The 21,597-nt window shown below is 35.0% G+C and overlaps 1 protein-coding gene across 1 annotated transcript in view; it reads right to left on the reverse strand.

Moving 5' to 3' along the window:
• Positions 1-15,395: 15,395 nt before the first annotated feature.
• Smp_194730 (hypothetical protein) overlaps positions 15,396-21,597 on the reverse strand; it is a 37,793-nt gene continuing 31,591 nt past the window's right edge. Inside the window, exons 15-19 of the mRNA XM_018798818.1 lie at positions 19,673-20,014; positions 18,786-19,192; positions 17,727-18,075; positions 16,577-16,732; positions 15,396-15,546 (exon numbers count right to left, since the gene is read on the reverse strand). Coding sequence (XP_018650670.1) covers positions 15,466-15,546; positions 16,577-16,732; positions 17,727-18,075; positions 18,786-19,192; positions 19,673-20,014 — 1,335 coding nt within the window. The 3' untranslated portion in view covers positions 15,396-15,465. The remainder of the gene's footprint in view (positions 15,547-16,576; positions 16,733-17,726; positions 18,076-18,785; positions 19,193-19,672; positions 20,015-21,597) is intronic.

Raw genomic sequence — 21,597 nt, forward strand, 5'->3', positions numbered from 1 at the left:
TTATCAAGTGGTCATTTTAAGGGTTCAAAGTTATCTAGAACTGTTTGTCACGAACATATCGGTGCAACGCATCTTGACGTACTGGATCAGAAGCAGAAATCTGGAAAAATTTAGTATTCGGAATGAAATCTCTAATCAAAATTGTACTTTAGTACATAGAAATTAACAAATGACTAAATGGAAAAATAGTCAAAGGTACAGTGTATAACATACATACTGAGCACTACCATTTACATACTTGCTATTACAAAAGGTATACCAATTATTGAAAGACTTACTACTGAACAATTCAAATGGTAACACTGAAGTGAATCATATTTTCTCTGTTTGTTTGTTCATTGAAAAACTGATAGATTAATGTATCAGAATTCATGTACCTTACATATGATGGATGGAAAAGTAGCCTTATAATTGAGGATAGTTCATAGATAATGACAACTTCAATAGATGTTAAACGGAATTATGTTGTATTATTGCATATGAAGTGCTGAAGACCTCTTACTATGATAACATTTTAAGTATTAAATGAAGATATCCAACTCTATCCAATCAGCGTTAATTGGATGACCTATTCAGTGTATAATGAAACGAAGAACCATGTACCTATTTATATTCAATAATTTTGATGTTTGATTATATTCCCTTGAAAAAGCTTGGACCAGATTGCCAGGCGAAACGTTGGATTTACTTCAAATTCATTCGTTGAGATTTTACAAATATATTCTTCTTCCTATTTAATGTCTTACATCAACTCGGCGCCCAAATACTGTGAAACTATTCGCTCTAATTTAGACGAAAGTTCTTATATAGACTGTTTTATTTGTTTCTACTATTTGTATTTATTTTTTCCTTATTTCAAGTTATTCCATCAATCTAAGTGAAGGTCAATATTGAAAAAATCCTGAAAACAAAGAATGAATAAGAAATTTTCATATCGCTATTAGTGACGTTTTAAGTTACCCATCGTTGATATCGAAGACTGAATTGCAGTTAGTCTTTGCTGGCATATGTAGATCATATGAGGATCGCCTCAATATAAACATTATATCACAAGTTATTTATAATGGATAAATTGCCATGAATATTATTTCAAGATAACCTGTTAAGTATCTGAAGTGAAAACTGCTGGGTTCGATCTCAATATTAGAATGCAGATATATTTATTTGACGAGTCGGAAATCAGACGAAACATGTGATCTCTATTTTAATGTTAGCTACATTCTATCCTCATAGTTGAAATCATGAGTCAATTGAAGCTAGACCACCATAGAAAACCTGGAAGCACTGGACGGCCAACTCGTCTTATTATGGGACTCCTCAGCAGTGCGCATCCACTATCCTGCCTAGCGAGATTCGAACCCAGGACCTACCAGTCTCGCGTCAGAGCACTTAACCGATAGACCAGTGAGCCGGCATCCAACGGTGTTAATGTCCAACTAAATTTTGTGGATTGGTTGAAGTTAGACATTAACACCGCTGGATGCCGACCAGATCAGTGGTCTATCGTTTAAGTGCTCTGACGCGAGACTGGTAGGTCATGGGTTCGAATCTCGTGAGGCGGGATCGTGAACGCGCACTGCTGAGGAGTCCCATAATAGGACGAGTTGGCCATCCAGTGCTTCCAGGTTTTCGATGGTGATCTAGCTTCAATTGACTCATGATTTTCCAACTATGAAAAGCTGAAATCTCCCCCAAACCCCTTCTGATTACATTCTATCCATTCAAAATGAATTTCTCTCAAATACGTTTTGTTTACTTTTTGTCAATAAATATAACCTGTTATATCTGTTATGAATTTAATATCGACTTCTTATCACGTGATTTATTTACCAATCGAAATACGACTTATTCAATCTTAGCACTGAGCCAAGCCAATGACGCCCAACCGATATGAGTAGATTAGCGTATTTATTGGTTCTCTGTCCCCCTAGCCCGTTCAGTTGAGTCCAGAACACCAATGATAGCTTCTGATATGCGAATCATTTATTCCAGACATACTGGGTTGATATCTCAACCAAACAGACCGCAACGCACCATAAAATAGGAAATAACATTTATACACATTAAAGCCAAAAAGTGGCTGTGAACGTGGGAGACGGTAATCAGTAAACTGAGTATAATTTAGGAACAGTAAATCATATAATAATAATCTATGGGTCAAAATGAACCTGATAATAAGATGAATATAGATATACACAATATAATCACTTAATAGTTAAACAATAAGAATATATATAGAATAATAGTCCATTAATAGATCCCAGAAGTTACCCGTACTTTAATCTTCAATAAGATAATAACAATATCATTAAACTAAGATCTACTAAAGAATGATGTCAACTGTTTTCTGGACATGTATTTAAAGAACTCTTAAATAACCTCTTTCTAACAATATACTATCAGGATATTTACAAATAAACATTTGAAAGGGGTTTTCACTGGTAACCAACATCAGCCATATATAATCAAACAATCCTTAACTATTCGTTAATGATACATCCATGATCTCGTGTGGCTTTAAAAATCCAGGAACTATAGTTATCATGAGAATAATATTATTAGAATGAATTTATATTCATGAGCATTTGTGATTAGTTTCAGTATTAGACTGCTTGAAATTGTAGTGAAAACCTTTCATCAAGTTATAAGCAAAGATGGATAGTGGCTAGCAGTGGAATCCAGTTTGACGCGCGTTTCGTTCCATTCGGGACTCGTCAGCTGGATGTACCTGTATCTCAGAGCTGATTTTCACTCTGAGACTCAAACCCAGTACCTTTCACTTCAAACGCCATCGTGTTATTCACTCAGCTATCAGGACCCAGTAGCTGAAATAAGGCTATCTCGAGGCAATACGTACAGTATGCACATATGCCAATTAAAGACTGAGCAGTTACAGTCCTAAGCATCAATGGGAAGATTCAAGCAAGTAATACTAAGTGAATTTCTTTAAGTTAGTAATGATACGATTTATGATTGGTAACACTTATTCCAGATCTTAATAAATCACAAAATGAAAGTTAAACAAAATTTAAACTGTTTCATTCTTGCTTAGTAGTTTGAAGGTAATACGTTTATAGTGAAGATTGAAAGTCTTGAATCCAATCCTCTTTAGGGATATCGATATGTATCTACGTAAAATCACAAATAGTGATAGTTTCTTTTCTTATTTTAAATGACGTTAGTTTAAAACAAAATATTGTTTCCCAATCATTTGAATAGTTTAAAAGTCAGTATAAAGTGGGTGGATACTCCAATGTTCAAAAGTTTTCAATGACGTAAATAATTTAAAACAATCTCTTTGTCTATAGAGGATATAATAACTAGTAACAGAGTCTAAAGCTAAGTTAATAATGAAATGATAATACGTATGTGCCACAGAATAACAATGAGGTCAGTATCAGTTATCATTGATTTATGTGAAATTTGTGATACTACCCAGGTCCTAAGACCGAAGCGGGTGGTTTTCTTAAGGGGCCACACCTGGAGCCTTTCATCTGAAGGCCTAATCTACAAGGCGGTGGAGCAATATTTAATTAAATACTAGAGTTTTACCAGTAAACGAGATAATAAATATGATTATACGGATAATAAATACACAAAGGTGTTATTAGTAATGAAATGTAGTCAGTCAATTTCAGATTTCTTATCCATTATTCACATCAATTATGATTTTTAAATTCAAGATTCAGACAAACAATACTAAATGAATTTAAACTTCACTCTATTGCACAAGCAAGTGACTATCAGGACTCAGTAGCTAAGTGGATAAGGTGATGGCGCTTAAGATGAGCGGTACTGGGTTCGAGTGCCAGAGTGAATATTAACTTTGGGATGAAGGTATATCCAGTTGACGAGTCCCAAATAGGACGAGACGCACGTCCTTGATTCCAATGCTAGCCATCATCCATCTTTTATTTTAAAGTTCTTTCAAAAGTTTTCAGGACATTTCATTGAATCTAAATCTACTCTACATTATATCCTTATATGCAATCTTTCTTTTATATATTATTACCGTTGAAGTAACTACTTCTAGTAATTTGATGTTCATCTTGTTGTGCTTATGCGGTGTGGGAACTTGGATCGATGTGCCTGGTCCTACGTTGCATCTGACTGACTGAACATTAATTGCAATAACTAATTAAGTTTTGGTCCTATTATCCATTCTGTTTGTTGAATTCCTTAATCATTCTGTTCACTTTTTCCTTATATATATGCAAATATCTCTTGGCAATCGATAAATTCACGGCTTCCCACTAAGACTCCAGCAAATACATCTTGAAGCCAATCCCTAGTGAGCACATGATAATTATTATCAAAAATGGGGGTTTTGTGGAGATTGTAGAAATTAAATAGTTGAATTCATGAGTCAATTTTTTCTCCTATCTGACCCTCAGTGTCTATTGAGTTATTCCAGTTTTCTTTGTATTACAAAGATTCAATCTACCTTCAACAAAAGGATATGAAAATTAAGATTTCGAATTGGTCATTATATCACAAAATCTAATCTTTGAAATCTGGTCGCCATCATCAAAACTTAAGCGACTTATCTGATCAGTTCAATAAGATAGGATCTATTCTTGCTTGATCACACAAAGTGAGCCATTTCATTTCGTAATATAAAAGACTAACTACAAAATAAGATAAATATTTTGATTACACAATAACTGACACTTTATCCTACGTATTTTATACATCTATATACCTAAATTTATATCTAATACTTGGATGTAATTCATCACATACAACTTGTACCTTAAGGCTATTTGCTCAAGATGTAAATATATCACTAGAGACGGATGAATTACACACAGGAATGGGAAAATGCAAACCCTTTTTTGTGACCTATGGAATACATAATTATAAAAAGTTGTACAAACAATAAGGAGACTCGTTTAATACGATGAGAAATCTATTAGAAGTAGATCGATCAAAATCAAACACTACGATGTTGACATTAGACATGAGTAAAGACAAATAGGGTGATATTTCAAAAAGGCTGCTTTACATTTCAAATAAAGAACTACCCTATAAACCAAAATCACTGTATATGTATAACCAATAAAAGGCAATTATAACATTTCTATAGGATGTAGGTGGGTTATTGAAGTAAAAGATCAATAATACAGATGTGTTGATTTATAAATATAAAAGGTGGGTGAAATTACATTAAGGTTGCATTCAGTCATCCAAAACATTTTTATGCCTGTTAAACAAGTTAGTAGCTGTCTAGAATCAATGGACTGTGTATCGGTCTTTAAAGTAGTATGCACTAGTTTCGAGTTTCTATGTGAATAATAACATTGATATGCAACCACACCTAGATGCTAAATTCAAAAGAGGATGAAACACGCATCCTGGATTCTACCACTAACCATAAACCAAATACATTATAAATATTATTCAATCAGTTTCAAATACTGTTGAGTCCATAAAAAAATGTACTTCATTTCAACATGTTATGACTCAAACAAAACAATGGTGAAAGGAAATCAAGAAGATTTGCTACCGATCGCTAACTGATATCATATTTGTCTTATCCTTAGTGTTGGTCGAATACTTTTGATCACGTTTCATTGTGGGCACTAATCTAAGTGGTTGGATATAGTTTTGTGTGAGGTGTAGTAAGAAAAACTCAAAATAGATAAATCAAATTAGTTGTAGTAACAACTTGAACTTATTGTTATATATGAACAAAGAATAAGTGAATAGTAACCCATAGAATTTATTTGTAGACTTGAAGTATATATTCTTATTGTATAACTATTAGGTTGCTATATTGTATGTATATTCATATTGCTTTTATTTAATCTATTGACTATTATTATTCGATTTACTATTGTTGAGATATTCCTAATTTATTAGTAGCAGTCCTCACAATCACAGCCACTTTTTTGGCTTGACCTTGTATAATTGTTATTTTCTGTCTTATGGTACGATGCTGTTCGGTTTGTTAGTATACAAACCCAGTATTTCTGAAATACATGGCTCGTATCGTGGAGGCTGGTACTGGTGTTCTGGGCTGAACTGGTTGGGTTAGGAGAGAAGTTATTATCTCGATGGACTAATAAGAACTCTAGGCTACTTGGACAGGTTTATGGGTTATTAGTCTAGTCGTATAAGTCGGTGTCTGTATTTGGCAGTCGTATCATGTGATATAATTAATCGGGCATAAGGACATAACACCTATTAGCTGAGCTTAAGAGCCAAATGCTGTAACTAATCATGTAACTTTAGGCTGTTTTGGAGGTAATCTGTATTTGTGTAACGATGAATGCTTTCCATTGGTTTAAAACTACTGGATAATATGTAAATTTAATGCAAAAATTTTTCTTATAAGCTATTTCAAAATCTATTTTTCAGAACAGAATATTTGGACTTCTAGTTTAAGTTCGATTAGACAAGAAATCAGGAACCGATCGATGAAATTCAACAATATCCACAACATTAAACTAAAAATATTATTTATGTTAGTTGATGATATAGTAAATCTTAACAAACCTTATTTATATGTAACTTGGAAAATGAAACCATATTTACTGTCTGTCCAACATGATTATGAATTATGAGCAACAATTTGTTGATTTCGTTATTTACATCTTAACTTTAGGGTCTTTCCATGATTTCATACATTGAGAATATTCGTTATTTTTAAATTATACTACTGAATGCCTTTCAGTACTATGTTTTCTTGGTAACTGTGGTAATGTAAGATTTGGTTCACTTTGACCGAATATACCTGTATATCAGATCCTATCTCTTCAATAGTTGGTCATCAACTCTCTTGAAAAGAGTTAAAACTTAAACATCAACAATCTTTACATACCAAAAGAGGTGGCCTGTTTGAATATCTGAGATACCTGTTCCTACCATCCAAATATTTCAACAAGTAATCTGGGTTTTTTCTGTTTACTTTAACAGATCATTATGTCACTTAATTGTAGAACCTATTCAAGTGCGTTTGTGAACATTTTTTTGACTCTTTGCTGTACATGTTACAAAAGAGTCCAATCAGAGACATCGTGGATGCTGGCACTACGCATCGAAAAGGACGAACTTTATTCAGATGTCGATTCCTGAACTGCCTACATCTAAAAGCTTGATCACTCAATATTTATCGTCAGGATTGACCAACTAATATGAACAAGAAACTTGTGAAATACTTTGTGCTGAGAATTCTATATTTTACCAAAAATATAATATTGAATAAAGCCATCAATAGCAATAAATATAAATTACATACGATTAAACTTGATGGTTGTCATATACCCTTGGACATTTAGTGATCCGTAAATAAGATTTCTCATGAGAAAAACATATGTTCACTAGGCTTTACTTGCAAATCTATATTGTCAAATTGAGTCACCCTTTGTTTTTACGCGTTAATAATCAACTACATCCTTTAAGAAAGGTATTTGATCACCCGGAGTTTTGATCTGATAAAAAGTATTTTGGTTTATACTTGTTGTTGTAACATAAAACCCTGACTACCAGAGTTTATTTATTAAATTTATCAAAAGAAAAATCTAATCAGAATGGTATGATAAGAGTTTTTGTCATTCTGACAAGAAGTAATCTATGTTTACGAAATAGTTTTTTTTTTAAAAAAAAGCACCTAAATAGTCTAGCAACAAATGATCTACCAAATCAACTTTTTGTAAACCACATCTATCAAATACAGGTTTATTCGTGTGACCTGATTTACACTTTTCATGTGAAGAATAGCGATAATACCTACGCAAAATACTTCGGATCCGTTGACCAAACACTATCAGCAACAACCTACTGTGGGAGACAACAAACCAGATTCCAGCGGAAGAAGAAATCAGGAAGAAGCGCTGGAAGTGGATAGGACACACATTGAGGAAATCACCCAACTGCGTCACAAGACAAGCCCTCACATGAAATCCTGAAGGCCAAAGGAGAAGATGAAGATCAAACAACATATTAAGCTGAAAAGAATGAACTACAACTGCATAGAAGTAGAAAGGAAGGCCCAGAACAGAGTGGATTGGAGAATGCTGGTCGACAGCTTATCATCCATTGCGAGTAACAAGCGAAGGTAAGTAAGTAAATAAGCAATTAAACTGAAGTCGATAGAAAAAGATTCTAATCAGAGTGCTTTAATCACAAAACTACCTCTGATGAATGAGATCTACTTCAAATGACCAAACTATCTTTTCGGAACTTTATTCACATTTTTTTTTGATTGGCAACCGAGGTAAAGAATCTGATCATACATCATACATATGAGATGTCCCTCACAACCACGTACTTGCGACTCTATTTCGTATGGTAGCATATTATAAATAAAGTATAATATTTACACAGAACTAATCTAAAAATCACACTTACGTTTTAAGTATTCCAGCTTTTCGATACAAAAAGTAAAAACAAACAATTCACGAATGTATATTGTTTAATGTAAGACTGTAGAGATCATTGACTGGTATAAGGTATAATAATCAGTTTAATTGTGAATACATTTATTCATTCCAAAAGAAATTATTATTTTTATTAAGCCAAAAAAAGGAATTTTTTCATTGGTTAATAATTCCATATTGTTAATTGGGTGAAATTTTTTAGTGAGCACATTAAAATCATAATAATCATAATTGATAAACGTTGACCAATATGATTATTTTCTTTAATTATTATTGGTTAATAAAAGACATTTGAAATTAACCAATGAATAATAAATAAATAATATAAAATTTTATATAGTTGAGATCATGAGTCAATTGAAGCTAGACCACCATGGAAAACCTGGAAGCACTGGAGGGCCGATTCATCCTATTGTGGGACTCCCCAGCAGTGGGCATCCACAATCCCGCATCACGAGATTAGAACTTAGGACCCATCAGTCTCGTGTGCGAGAACTTAACTGATAGACCAGTGGGCCGACATCCAACGGTGTGAATGTTAAACTTCAACCAATCCACAAAATTGAGCAACCATTTCACCAACTGCCTTCAGTGAGTTGATATCTCCCAACAGACCTGGTTCAACTCCACTGGTTACTGCTTCTCACTAAAACTCCAGGAAATACCTCATGGAGCCAGTCACTAGTGAGCACATGATCATTATCAGAAGGGGTTTGGTGGAGATTTTAGTAATTTTATAGAGTTGAGATCATGAGTCAATTGAGGCTAGACCACCATGGAAAACCTGGAAGCACGGGACATTCGCATGTGCTTAATACTCATTAGGATCAGTAAGTGTCTGGATTCTACATACAGGTATATTGCAATCGGACTGACTTTGAATTATTGAGACAAGATTTACCTTTTTGTATGTCACATTCTCTTCGTCCGAATAGACACGATAAATATCGGATTCGTTATGTATTTGTAGACACTTATAACGAATACTGAAATTTGGTGACTGCTTATCACATAATTTTCCCAAAACACTGAGTGCTCTGTACAAATTGATCATATTTAACGCTTTTGAAGAGATGAAAATCGCACGCTTTTTATCATCATTTGACCTCAGCTTCCTGAAGTAAGCATACACTTTTGAGCCAGCGTCTGGTTTAGCCGCTTTCATCCTACATAAATTTGTGTTCCTACCATCGCCGGCATAGAGCCTTACCTCGAATTTCGAACTGTCAGACATGGGGACTAAATTTAAATCTTCCTACTCTGTGAACGATATCACTTCTGGGCATTCTAGTTTTGAAGCTGCTTCACAAACATTTGTTACATCAATTGATTCATCGTAGCATTGAGAAGGGACTCTATATGACATATAAGATGTGTTAGAACACCAAACATCTGCTACAATGACATCTGAAATATGGTCAGCATGTGAATCATTTAAAACAAATTTCTCACACTGACCAGGGGTGCATGGATTGTGGTGATAAATATTTGATATGGCACCATAATTAGATTCGAACTAGTTAAGGATGTGTGCTTCATAATGACGAAGGCTTTCACTAGAAACAAACGCATTGTGAGAACAAGTAACATTTGTTATGATATCGTCAGAATTTGATTCATTTGAAATATTTTTCTCAAATTCACTAAAAACTTTATTAAGGCAGTCAGCATCTGATATGACAATGCTAGAAATTCGATCAGAAATCGATTCATTTGGAACATTTGTCTGACAATGATTTTGAATTTCACTCGACGTGACTGAATAATTACAATGAAAGGATTCTGATAAAAGAACATTCGAATACTTCCCAGAATCAACTTTATTAAAGAATTTGTTGACCTCTTCCTCAATCACAAAACTGTTCTTTATTGTATCAGGAAAGGTATCAGTTACCTCGTTAAATATATCGATAATTATTGAATGTGATTCCGGATTTGATTGTTTAAACATGTGTTCCTTCAATGAGACGATGAGCAGTAAACGAGACATAATGAACACATCTTCATGAAAATAAAGCATTGATTTACCTTCTGAGACCGAAATTGACATGTTCGTAAAGTAGTACCCGCGCCGTTTGTTGTAACAGCGGCTTGATAAAAAAAAAAACAGAACTATATTTATAACTGAGGAAACAGGATTTGGGGTACATTGAACTGAAAACTGAGTTATAACCAGAACCAGACAGATATATTAGGAACTAAAACTTATAAAGTGACTCCGTCAGCGGTTTTTATGGCTTTCTTTTTTCCGAAATCCCCGTCGCCAATTGTTACTTTGCATCGTGACTTCGACAGAGCAAGAACTGTTACAATGGATCTCTGTTAACAGGCGCCTATGTGCTGTTCGACCAAAAGGCTCCGTAAGAACTCGGAAGGATAGGGACACACGTCGTTGCCTTTTCGTCGTTTCTGCCTACGCTCCCACTGACTGCAGACCGGATGATGTGAAAGATGACTTTTACATAAAGCTCTCTGAACTTCTTCAAAAAGCTAAAAGCTCGGACATAGTACTCGTAGCAGGTGACTTTAATACGCAGGTAGGTAGCTTAAACCAACCAGAAAGACATTTAGGTGGGTATTTTAGTATCCCGGCTCAGCGAACAAATAATGTTGATCGTCTGCGGCAACTGTTCTCAGACAATAATTTACTTCTAGCAAGCACCGATTTTTAGCATAGAAAGAGACATCGTCTAGCGTGGCGACCATCAAACCAACAATGGACTCAAATAGACCATATTGCCATCAGTCATGGTTGGAGAGGCTCGATAAAAAGCTGTCGCTCGTTCTGGAATGCATGTTTAGACTCTGATCATACTTTAATGCAAGCACGCATTTGCTTGCGCCTTACTGAACGCAAAAGAAACAACATTAAGAAAACCCATTAGAATTGAACTGGAGGGACGAGAAAGCCAAAAGTAGTTTCCAGGAACAACTGGGTTCTCATCTAGGTAGTTCTTAAAACGAGGCTGACCCAAATGTTGCTTGGAAAGATATACAAACAACTGTGGAAACAGCAGCGACATTTATTAGTGATTTGAACCAAAGGGTCACGAAAAACCAATGGGTTTCTACTAAATCTGTTGCATCGATGGATTCTCATAAACTCATTCCATCGAACTCTGAGCACGATGAAGGGCGTAAACAAATCAGGTCGAGGTTAACCAAAAGTCTACGGAACGATCGTGTGCAGTGGTGGGCAACGAAAGCTAAAGAAATGGAGAAGATAGTGGGTGTAGGCAACACCAGACAGCTTTTCAAACTGGGATTGAGAAGTCAAGTGTAAGTGAGACGATCTCGGAAAAGAACGACTATTTTATCTGCCCTCAGCCCAGGCGTTTAGAACGATGGGCGGAACACTTTAAGGAGCAGTTCAACTGGCCTTCAACTAATGTACAACTACCCACCATTGTCAAACAATCTGAATGGAACATTGAGGTAGACCCCCCAACTCTAATTGAAGTTCAAAAAGCTATGGCTAATCTGAAAAGAGGAAGGGCAGCTGGTCCAGTTGGATTGACTCCAGAGGTCTTTAAATATGGTGGTCGAATTTCGGCGATTAGGTTGACTAGTATTTTAGCTAAAATATGAGAGTTGGACGTAATCCCATCTGACTGGTAGCAATCACTGATTGTCCCAATATATAAAGAGGGGCCAAAATCATCCTGCGATAACCATAGAGTGATTAGTCTGACTAACATAGCATCTAAAATACTAGCCTCAATAATTATCGGGACCCTTACTAAGACTCGTGAATTGCAAATGCGAGAAAATCAGGCTGGCTTCAGACGTGGTCGTGGCTGTATCGACCGCATATTCACTATTCGTCAAGTTTTAGAACACTGATAGTTTCTCTTGACTTAAAAGCAGCATTTGACTATGTAGACCGAGAGGTTCTGTGGCAGTGTCTGTCATTTAAAGGTGTATCTCAGAAGTACATAAACCTTATGAAGACTCTTTACTCGAACACTACCAGTCGAGTGAGAGCTTATGGCGAACTGTCATCTGATTTTACAACCTCAAGTGGTGTCCGACAAGGCTGTCCAATATCCTCATTTTTGTTTAACTTCATTATAGACCTTTTGGTGGAAATAACTTTCTCATCATCTGAATTTCCAGGGATTGATATCCTTCCAGGAGGTCTACTTATCGACTTAGAATACGTAGATGACATAGTCCTGTTTGGTGAAAACGCTGATAAGATCCAGAGTCTTTTGGTTGCACTGGGCAACATTGCTAGGAAGTTTGGGATGCGTTTCTACCTCTCTAAATGCAAGTTATTGCTTCATGACTGGCCTGCGTCAACACCTGAACTAAAGTTAGGGAGTGAAGAAGTCGAACGCGTCAACAACTTCACATATCTTGAAAGTCTGATCAATCCTAATGGGTTGGTGTCTGACGAAATCTCTGCACCGATTCAAAAAGCTCGTTTGGCTTTTGCCAACATACGTCACCTATGGCGAAGACGAGATGTCTATCTATCAATTAAGGGATGAGTGTACTGCGCAGCAGTGCGCTCTGTTCTACTTTACGGCTATGAAACATGGCCATTAAGAGTAGAAGATAAGTGAGGTTAGACACAGGGTATTATGGAATGATGGTAAATCAGTTGATGAGGTCATGAATCTTCACCGACTAAGATGGTTGGGCCACGTGTTGCGTATGCCTGAACACCGATTACCACGACGCGCTATGCTGACTAGTATTGGCGATGGTTGGAAGAGTGTTAGGGGCGGCCAAACTAAAACGTGGTATCAGTCCTTGAAGTCACTGACTTCTTGTATGAGCCATGTTGGTAGATTCAGACTATTTGGTTGGGGTCGGCGTGACTATCGTAACCAATGGTTGGAGACTCTAGGTGACATGGCTCAAAATCGATCACAATGGCTCAGGTGTATACACTTTTTATCTTCTCTTAACCTTGAGATTAAAATTGCTTCATATCTGTCTTCCTTCCTATACTATATCCTTATATACAACCTTTCTCTAATACATTAACACCACTAAATTAACTACTTCTAGTAATTTGGTGTTCATCGTGTTGTGCTAATGACGTATGGCATCTTGGACCGATGGATATATGTGCTTGGTTATACGTTGTAGCTGAGTCGTTACAATAAGTTTGGAAAACGCCACTCATCATCTGTTTGACTGTCCTTGAAACTATTTAGTAGAACATATTAGACAACTTGGACTGTGAATTAATATCTAATTGTCTAAAAGAAACTGAAATCTCTATGAGAGTAACTATAGTGAGATTTGAAAAAACTCAGGTTCGTCCAATTTCTTCTATCAAATCCCCTTCCAGATATATATATATATATATATATATATATCATTTCTTTATGAACAGATAAGAACGTGACAAACAAAAGAGTCATTGTATTCCCTCAAACACTATACCGTAACTAAGATATATAATTAGATATATACATTTATGTTTGTGTGTGACTGGCTGGATCTTTGTCCCTATCTATCTTATAGATTATGAATTTGCTCGGTCAATAATACGTGACCTGCTCTCAATATATATTTATCCAGCCACATTTACTTCCTTAATTATAGGTCGAGATTTAGCTGAAGAATGTATGCGGAATTAGAGTTAATAATATTCGGAGTCAGGAAATCTTTATTTACACCGTTTTATAACTACACAGTATTCAGGAAAAAAATTGGCCTAAACTCTAAACGTAAGCAGCGTTCTTTGCCACTAGTTAGTGAAGTCCGTGTGAGACATTCTCCAGTCATTACAACTTATAAAACGAAGTGCAGCAATTGTCTCCATCAGCTTATTTAAATGTTTTACATGTAATAAACTATACTACTGACCACTATTCAGTAGCTTGTATTTATCGAGCCATTCAAAAAGCTCGTTTCTACTTGTACTTTTAAATACGTAGATTTCAACATTGTTGTGACGCATTCCTACTTCAAGTAGAATTTCTTATTTCTATTTGTGCAATCTCTATTACATATTTCACTGTTTGTACCTGGTTTAATTTAATCACTTTCCCTATTTCGAAAGTATAGCCCCAAATTCATTTCATTACGTAGAACCTCCTGAAAGCATATAAAAAAACAAGTATAACGTTGAATGACTTAAGACTAAATATTATCTGGTAACTCACTGCCCACCGTTAGAATACCAAAGTGTAAATTGACACAAAACTTATTTTGAAATCCCGAGTGGTTCGATAAGGATTTGTATATAACTGTCAGAAAAAATATATGTGAAACTAATTGGATACCGTTTCATAACGTGCATATGGTGAAACATTTGCCAGTTAAGGATTTAAGGACTTCTTACAGGTTAATTAACAATAATTATACTGTGGTCTGATAATCCCAAAAAATCATGAGAACATCAAAGACTAATCTTTAGTAATGTTGAGTCTTCTCAACAAGATTTTACAAAACCCAAGAGTTGATATTGTGTCAGTTTACGATGATGAGTAGTGGTTAAATCACTCAGGTTATAACCAATAGGTAGCGTGTTGGAAATCCGGCAAATCTACATCAATTTTGGCAATAAGAATAGTGTAGTTCAAAGACGAGCGCACGTATACGAATACTATGTAAATCAATTTTATTCATAACATTACGTTGATGAGAACTTATGAGTTACAGCTTCATTTGAAAATTCATCCGTTTCCCATTTCCTTGTAACTGATGTTTCATTCTTCTCGATTCATATTATCTACACTAGTACCACTAATACTGTTACTAATTCTTCCAATCAGGTATTTACTCTGATAATTCCACCTCACTGTGTTGATATTGATGTGGTAACATGAATCGCTGTAAGCATGTATTTGTCAGGGTCCACTTTGCTTACTATTGATTGACTAGTAACTGTGTACAATTAATCAAATAATTTGTCGGCGACACAAAACAACACGAAATTAGTACACAATATATATTTAAATATGGGTATTGTACAAATAAAATATAATACAATTAATATTTCGGTTACAAGACAAGCATTGATAAGGTTTGTGTGTGTGTGTGCATGGAAGGATTAGAATACTCAGGTGTAATTATCACGAGTTAACAATAATCTTTTAAAATGTAGATCCACATTTGCACCTTAATGAACGATTAAACCACGGCATATTGATTGAAGTTTAACAAAATAATTTCTTAGTGCCGATTCTAAATTGTCGTGCATCTGTGTATCAAAAAAAAATAGACAAAGTTAATGATAATTTAAATGAGTCACCTTTACTACTTAAAACATTAAGTAGTAACTATGTGCCAGGTGGAAATAATTTACGTAGTGGGGAAATTTAGGACATCTGTGAATATTTTGTCGATATATGTATTATTTAAGCAGGACAATGTATTTAAAAGGTTATCATCATTATATTTATGTAAAGAGAATGATCAGTCTTTAACATCAATAACGGGGGGAATTCAAAAACTTCCAGATAAAGAGTATCATCACTATAATTTCGGGAGAAATTTCTAATGCGAAGACATTTACAATGTGTTGGAAGAGTTCAATTTTTTCAGGGATAAGACAGTTATGACTAAAGGGTTTGAAGGTGAGGTGGCCGTCATTAAATTTGAAGATTTCGTATTTCAATCCTAGGAGGGTCACGTGTGTATACACTCAAGAAATCCCACAACTAGGACAAAAAAGCTATCTAGTGCTCCAAGGGATTTTCTAACAATTATTTTGTGAATATATTTAGTCGATTTCGTAGATTATCATCAAAAACTGAGAAACCTCTCTAAGACTCTCATTGTAATACTTTTAATCCGTTCTTTACGAGACTCAATTTTACATAGTAAGATAGGTTTCTTAATTTGGAAATATTAAAAAATCAGATGAAATTATGATAGACTAAGATCTCAAATATAAGATTTTATTGATCAGCTTATCCACCAAGTAAAGACTAATGCAGTTGGCTACGAACCACATACTCTAAGTATGCAGGTGAGTGATATTACCCGCTTGGTTGAAATAGACGGAGGAAGGTTTGAACCTGAGACTTAGCAGTTGAAAATCGAATCCCTAAACCATTGAAAGAATAACTGATCTATCTATTACAAGTATCCAGGTTATTACCATTACTAGAGAGACATGGTTTATTATCTATCCATACAACAATCCACATCGATAACATTAGGTATAAATTTGATTATTTAGTGAAATTAAGAAAATAATAGATGAATGTGATTACAAAAAAACTTACAGCTTCACAGGTTTTTGATTCAGGTGATAATAATTTCAATGCATTCAATATATAAACAAATAATGTATGTGGAAGATACATTGTGCCTGACATCATCATAGTTTTATTGGTTTTTCGTATAGGATTTGTTGGATCCATTGAATTGGATAAAGTAGACTAAAACAGTAGTGGTAGAGAAGGATGAGAGAAGAGAAAATTCAAAAATAAAATTAATTGTCCAGACAAAACAACGATGAATTGCGTGATTAGAAATAAGCAATGAAAACCGAGAGAGAGAGAGAGAGTAAAAGGCCAACTTAACCGACTTAATGATAACATTCATTTGTGATGACGTTTATATGTTGTGAATTTGATTCTGTGTTGTTCTGAGGATCAGTTTTGTTTTAGTGTGTTTCTTTTTCATTCATCCCTTTAGGCAGCCAGTTAAAAGCAAGATAAAACCTGACAATTGTGTGTTGATTTAAGCTGCTACAATATATCTGGATAGTATGGTTAGTACAGGAGAAGCAATAGTAGTGATAATAGTAGTATTAGTGGTGATGTAAAAGATTAACCATAGAGGATATGATTCGAAAAGAATAAATTATTTCACAGAATAAAATATCTAAAGTTCAAGATTTAAAATAAGATAGAGAATGAATGCATTTTCGCCATTGTGATCGAGTCTGAAAACAGTGTTGTCTAACGTCTCAAACCAACGGTTCTGATAAATAGATGAACCTCAACTAGATAGTTTACATCTATGTGGATCGCTCAGGACAACAATCTATAACTATATAAACTGATATCATGATTCATTTTAGCTGCTCTTACTTTTACACCAATCTTTTGACACCGCCCAACAATGTTCATAGAAGTAAGCGGTTGTTAGGACTACACTACACATATCCCAATCACCTCAATCGATGAAAATTCTAACGTAATTGATCAATTTATTACATCCGTCTAGTACTATGTTTCTAATCATAGTAATGGTCACTTGACGATTTTAATATACCTAAACAATGCCTGGAAGACACCTATAAACAAATATTAATGACACAACAGATTTATAATTTCCTATAATTAAAATCATAGATTTCAGAAGTACACACGAATATCTTATTAAAATACCACACAAAAAAACATAGAGAAGATTAAGTATGCTTACTCGTAAACCAAACGATGATGGATCTGCACCATTATTCATAGCTGCTTCGAGCATAACCATTGCTAATCGATAAGCTGTTTCTAAACGATTGAATTTTATATACAGTCGTAATAAGTTAACAGCTCGTTCTGTTGCGTATGAAGTAGACAATAAACGTGAAGTTAACCACTCGGGTAGATATAATTGATTAGGACCTGAGGCAAGTATATTTTCGCAAGCAATTAAATGTAGAAGACCATGATATTTTGTTTGAAAAGTTGTTTTTTTCTCATTAATTTTACTTGGAGGATCTAGACGTGTGAGAACTGTTTCTAGGAGACGCCAATACAATTCTGGTAAGCTGCATCGACTATGTAGAGAGAAGAAACGACCGGAAATTTAAGAGGATGTTTGACAACAAACAACGAATAATGAACAAAAATGTCAAATTATCTGTACAAAGGTCGTAGAGATTGTTGGATTTTGTTTAGATCACGAACTAATCTTAACTAGACTATCATTGGAAATTTGGAAGCACTGTCGACTGCTTCATTTTAGCTTACGACTTCTCAGCATCAAACATCTACGACCTAACCACAGGGGGTCAAACTCTAGACTATTGAGCCAACACACAACGGTGTACAAGTCGCGCAATATCATGGATTGATAAAAGTTAGACTTGTACACCATTGAATTTCGGCTGTGTTGTAGAGATTAAGCGTCCGCGTGCAAGACTGAATTCGATTCTTTGTGGTAAGGTCAAGGATGAATCCTATAGTAGGACAAGATGGTCGTTTAGTGTTTCTATATTTCCAACATTGGTCTAGCTAGCATCAGTTCGTGATTTCAGTAACAATGTCAAAGCTTTGAAACACTGTATGTATTCATCATCATGGGTATTCAAGAGGATCGGAGAATTGGTTAGCGGCTAATCATATCAGTGACGAATACTGACTACAAATTCGAATAATCTCCAAAAACCACAACAACATTATACCAGTTCTATTTGAATATAAACAACAAACACTTTGAAATAAAAGATTATTTTATCCGGCCAATAAAACAACAACCAAATCTTACCTAGAATAATTATAATTAGAATGATATGGTACTATTTTTAGGCTACTGGATTTTTCAATAGCGCCGATATTATCACCGTCGTTTCCAACTTTATCAAAACTTAACGTGGCCAAATTAGATAAAGACTGTTGAACTAGATCAGCTTCATGTTCTAAAGGAGATGAATCATTCGCCAATCCTGGTAGTACCGGGAATTGATTTAAACCAGTTGATGTGATGATAGAAGTGGTACGATGAATATCGTAAACCTCTTTTCGACGAAGTTCATAATTAACCGTAGGCTGTGAAAAATTCACCAAATTGACACTACCAGTTGCACATTGAGCAAGCTCGCTACAGCGTAAACTTATACTATTAATGATAAGTGCAGGATCAAGATCGTAGGATTCACAAAGACGAACAGCTTCCTGAAAAAAAAAAGAAATTTGAAAATTATGTAGAAGATTATGAGAACTGATTTACGATTGACTCATACCTAATATTTAGAGTAAACCGACTGTTCAACTAGTTAACGATAAGTAAATCTAAGGAACGTGTAGCATTCAGGGACAGTTAACACTTAACAGGAGGAAAGCCGTTGGTACGACCAGAATGACAAGTTCACACCCATGATGACGAGTGTCAACTAGTACGAAACCTAATTCAAAAGTGGGGTATCCTGTCGACTGCTGTTAATTATGACATTGAAAGATAGTTCATTTAGTGTCTCCTAATCAGACTGATGGTCATAGTGAAACTTGACCGATAGAATTCGATCAGCACTAAGGATTAAAACACATGATATTCGTTATTAATCACTGTATTTATCAACCGAGATTAACCAACCAAAAATGAGGAAGGTTTTGCATTACTCTGTTGAATTAGCCGTGACAAATACTTAGACTTACATCATATAACGCAACAGACAATAATCCTCGAACAACTTCATCTGGTGTAAATACACCTGCCCTTAACATTCCCTGTTCCCAACAAGCCTGAGCAAGACGAAGTCGTGCACGTGTCAGTATATAAGCATTTAATAAATCTTTCAAAGTAAGTATTCGTTTATCTTTTCCAAGTTGTTGTGAAGATGGATCAATTGTTGCATTACGTTTTGCACTTGGAATTGGTTGTTCTTGGTCTAGAGAATTATCCTCGAAACGATGTTGATCACCTGTATGCTTTTCATCAATAATATTGTCTAAAGCAAGGTCATCAGGATTAGCAAACGCCCAGTCGTCATTAGGATCCTGTAAAGAAAGCATAACGACGAATAAATTAAAAATGAATTTTTGACATCAGAAATTTATACACTCTTATAAATTAGAGTCCAGGTTTTCCATGGTGGTCTAGCTTCAATTGACTCATAATTTCAACTATATAAAAAATTACTAAAATCTCCACAAAACCCTCTTCTGATAATTATCGCTTAGTCCGAAATTTCGCGAAACCTATACCAAATCTAGACAATTCACTCATAACAGGACATGTTTCTGAAACGGCCATTACCGGATCATTGAAAGAACCATGTACAACTGATACTGTATCGTTTAAATTACTGCTTATTAACGATTCATGAAGCCCTTCACTAACACATTCATTCATTTTGCAGCTATTTTCAAATTCTGTACGAAATTTAAAAAGTAATTCATCCATTTCTATCATATCTGAGAGACGTGAATGATACAGCAGCCCCGTGTGTAAGTTCTCTATGAATGCGAAACTGGGTTTTTTTTAAGAATCTGCTGTGGCTGACGCAATAGTTTGGAAAAGAGTGTCATCTTTCCTAATGCCGCGATTATTTTCTCAGTCCGAAATTCCCCGGCAATTATAATAGCTTATTTTTGAAATCCGCATCGCCAGTTTGTCATAGCTTTCTCTTTTTCTCAAAACCGCCCCATCCCCGAATTGTTATGACTTATGGCCCTGTCAATTATCGCCTGACAAAATCGCTAATCCGAACACCGACTTATATGACCTTTCCCCTGTGCTAAACAAACAATGCGTCAACCAGCACTAGAAGCCTTGATTCAACTCTGAGTTCTTATCGGTCCTCTGTATATAACAGTAGCCCAGCCCATTTACTTCAGAACACAAATATCAGTCTCCGCTGAGTGAACCGTATATTTCGGACATATGTGGTTTATCTACAAGCAGACCAGACCGCATCACACCATAAAATAGAAAATAACAATTATACAAAATCAAGCCAAAAGTAGTTGTCAGGATGGGAGATTGTAACTAATAAATTGGAATCAAGTTAAGAATGGTAAATCGTATAACAATAGCCAATAGATCAAATGGAAACTTATGACAAAAGGAATGCGAATATATATAATCTGATTACTAATTATTTATCCAATAGGAATATATGTAATATTAGTCCACAACTAACTCCAAGAAGTGATCATTCATTTACTCCTCATTCGGACATTACAATAGTAGACGAACTTCGTTTATAATTATAAATTCAAAGTCCTACCAAACAAAGTATTTGACTTAAGTACAGTCTCTCACAATAATTTACAGCGATTCAAAATAATCGTTACCAATTATTGTTATCAACGCACTAAAATGAAGTACTGATTATTTGTTACCATTATTCTCTTTTCATTTGCTTCAATACGCGATCGTCTAATGTTTATTAACCCTATGGGTTATAAACACTAGTTCCATTTTCTGGAACTTTCCCTCTCGAATTTTATTTAGTTATCCGAAACAAAAAAATTTTATGACCTTATTAACCCTATTAGAATCTTCGCTACATCATGACAGACATATTCATCTCTAATCACCCTCGTATAAGTACGTCAATATCTGTAATAACGTTGAT

The sequence above is a fragment of the Schistosoma mansoni genome, chromosome 3 (assembly GCF_000237925.1).
Source record: "Schistosoma mansoni strain Puerto Rico chromosome 3, complete genome".
Taxonomy (NCBI): domain Eukaryota; kingdom Metazoa; phylum Platyhelminthes; class Trematoda; order Strigeidida; family Schistosomatidae; genus Schistosoma; species Schistosoma mansoni.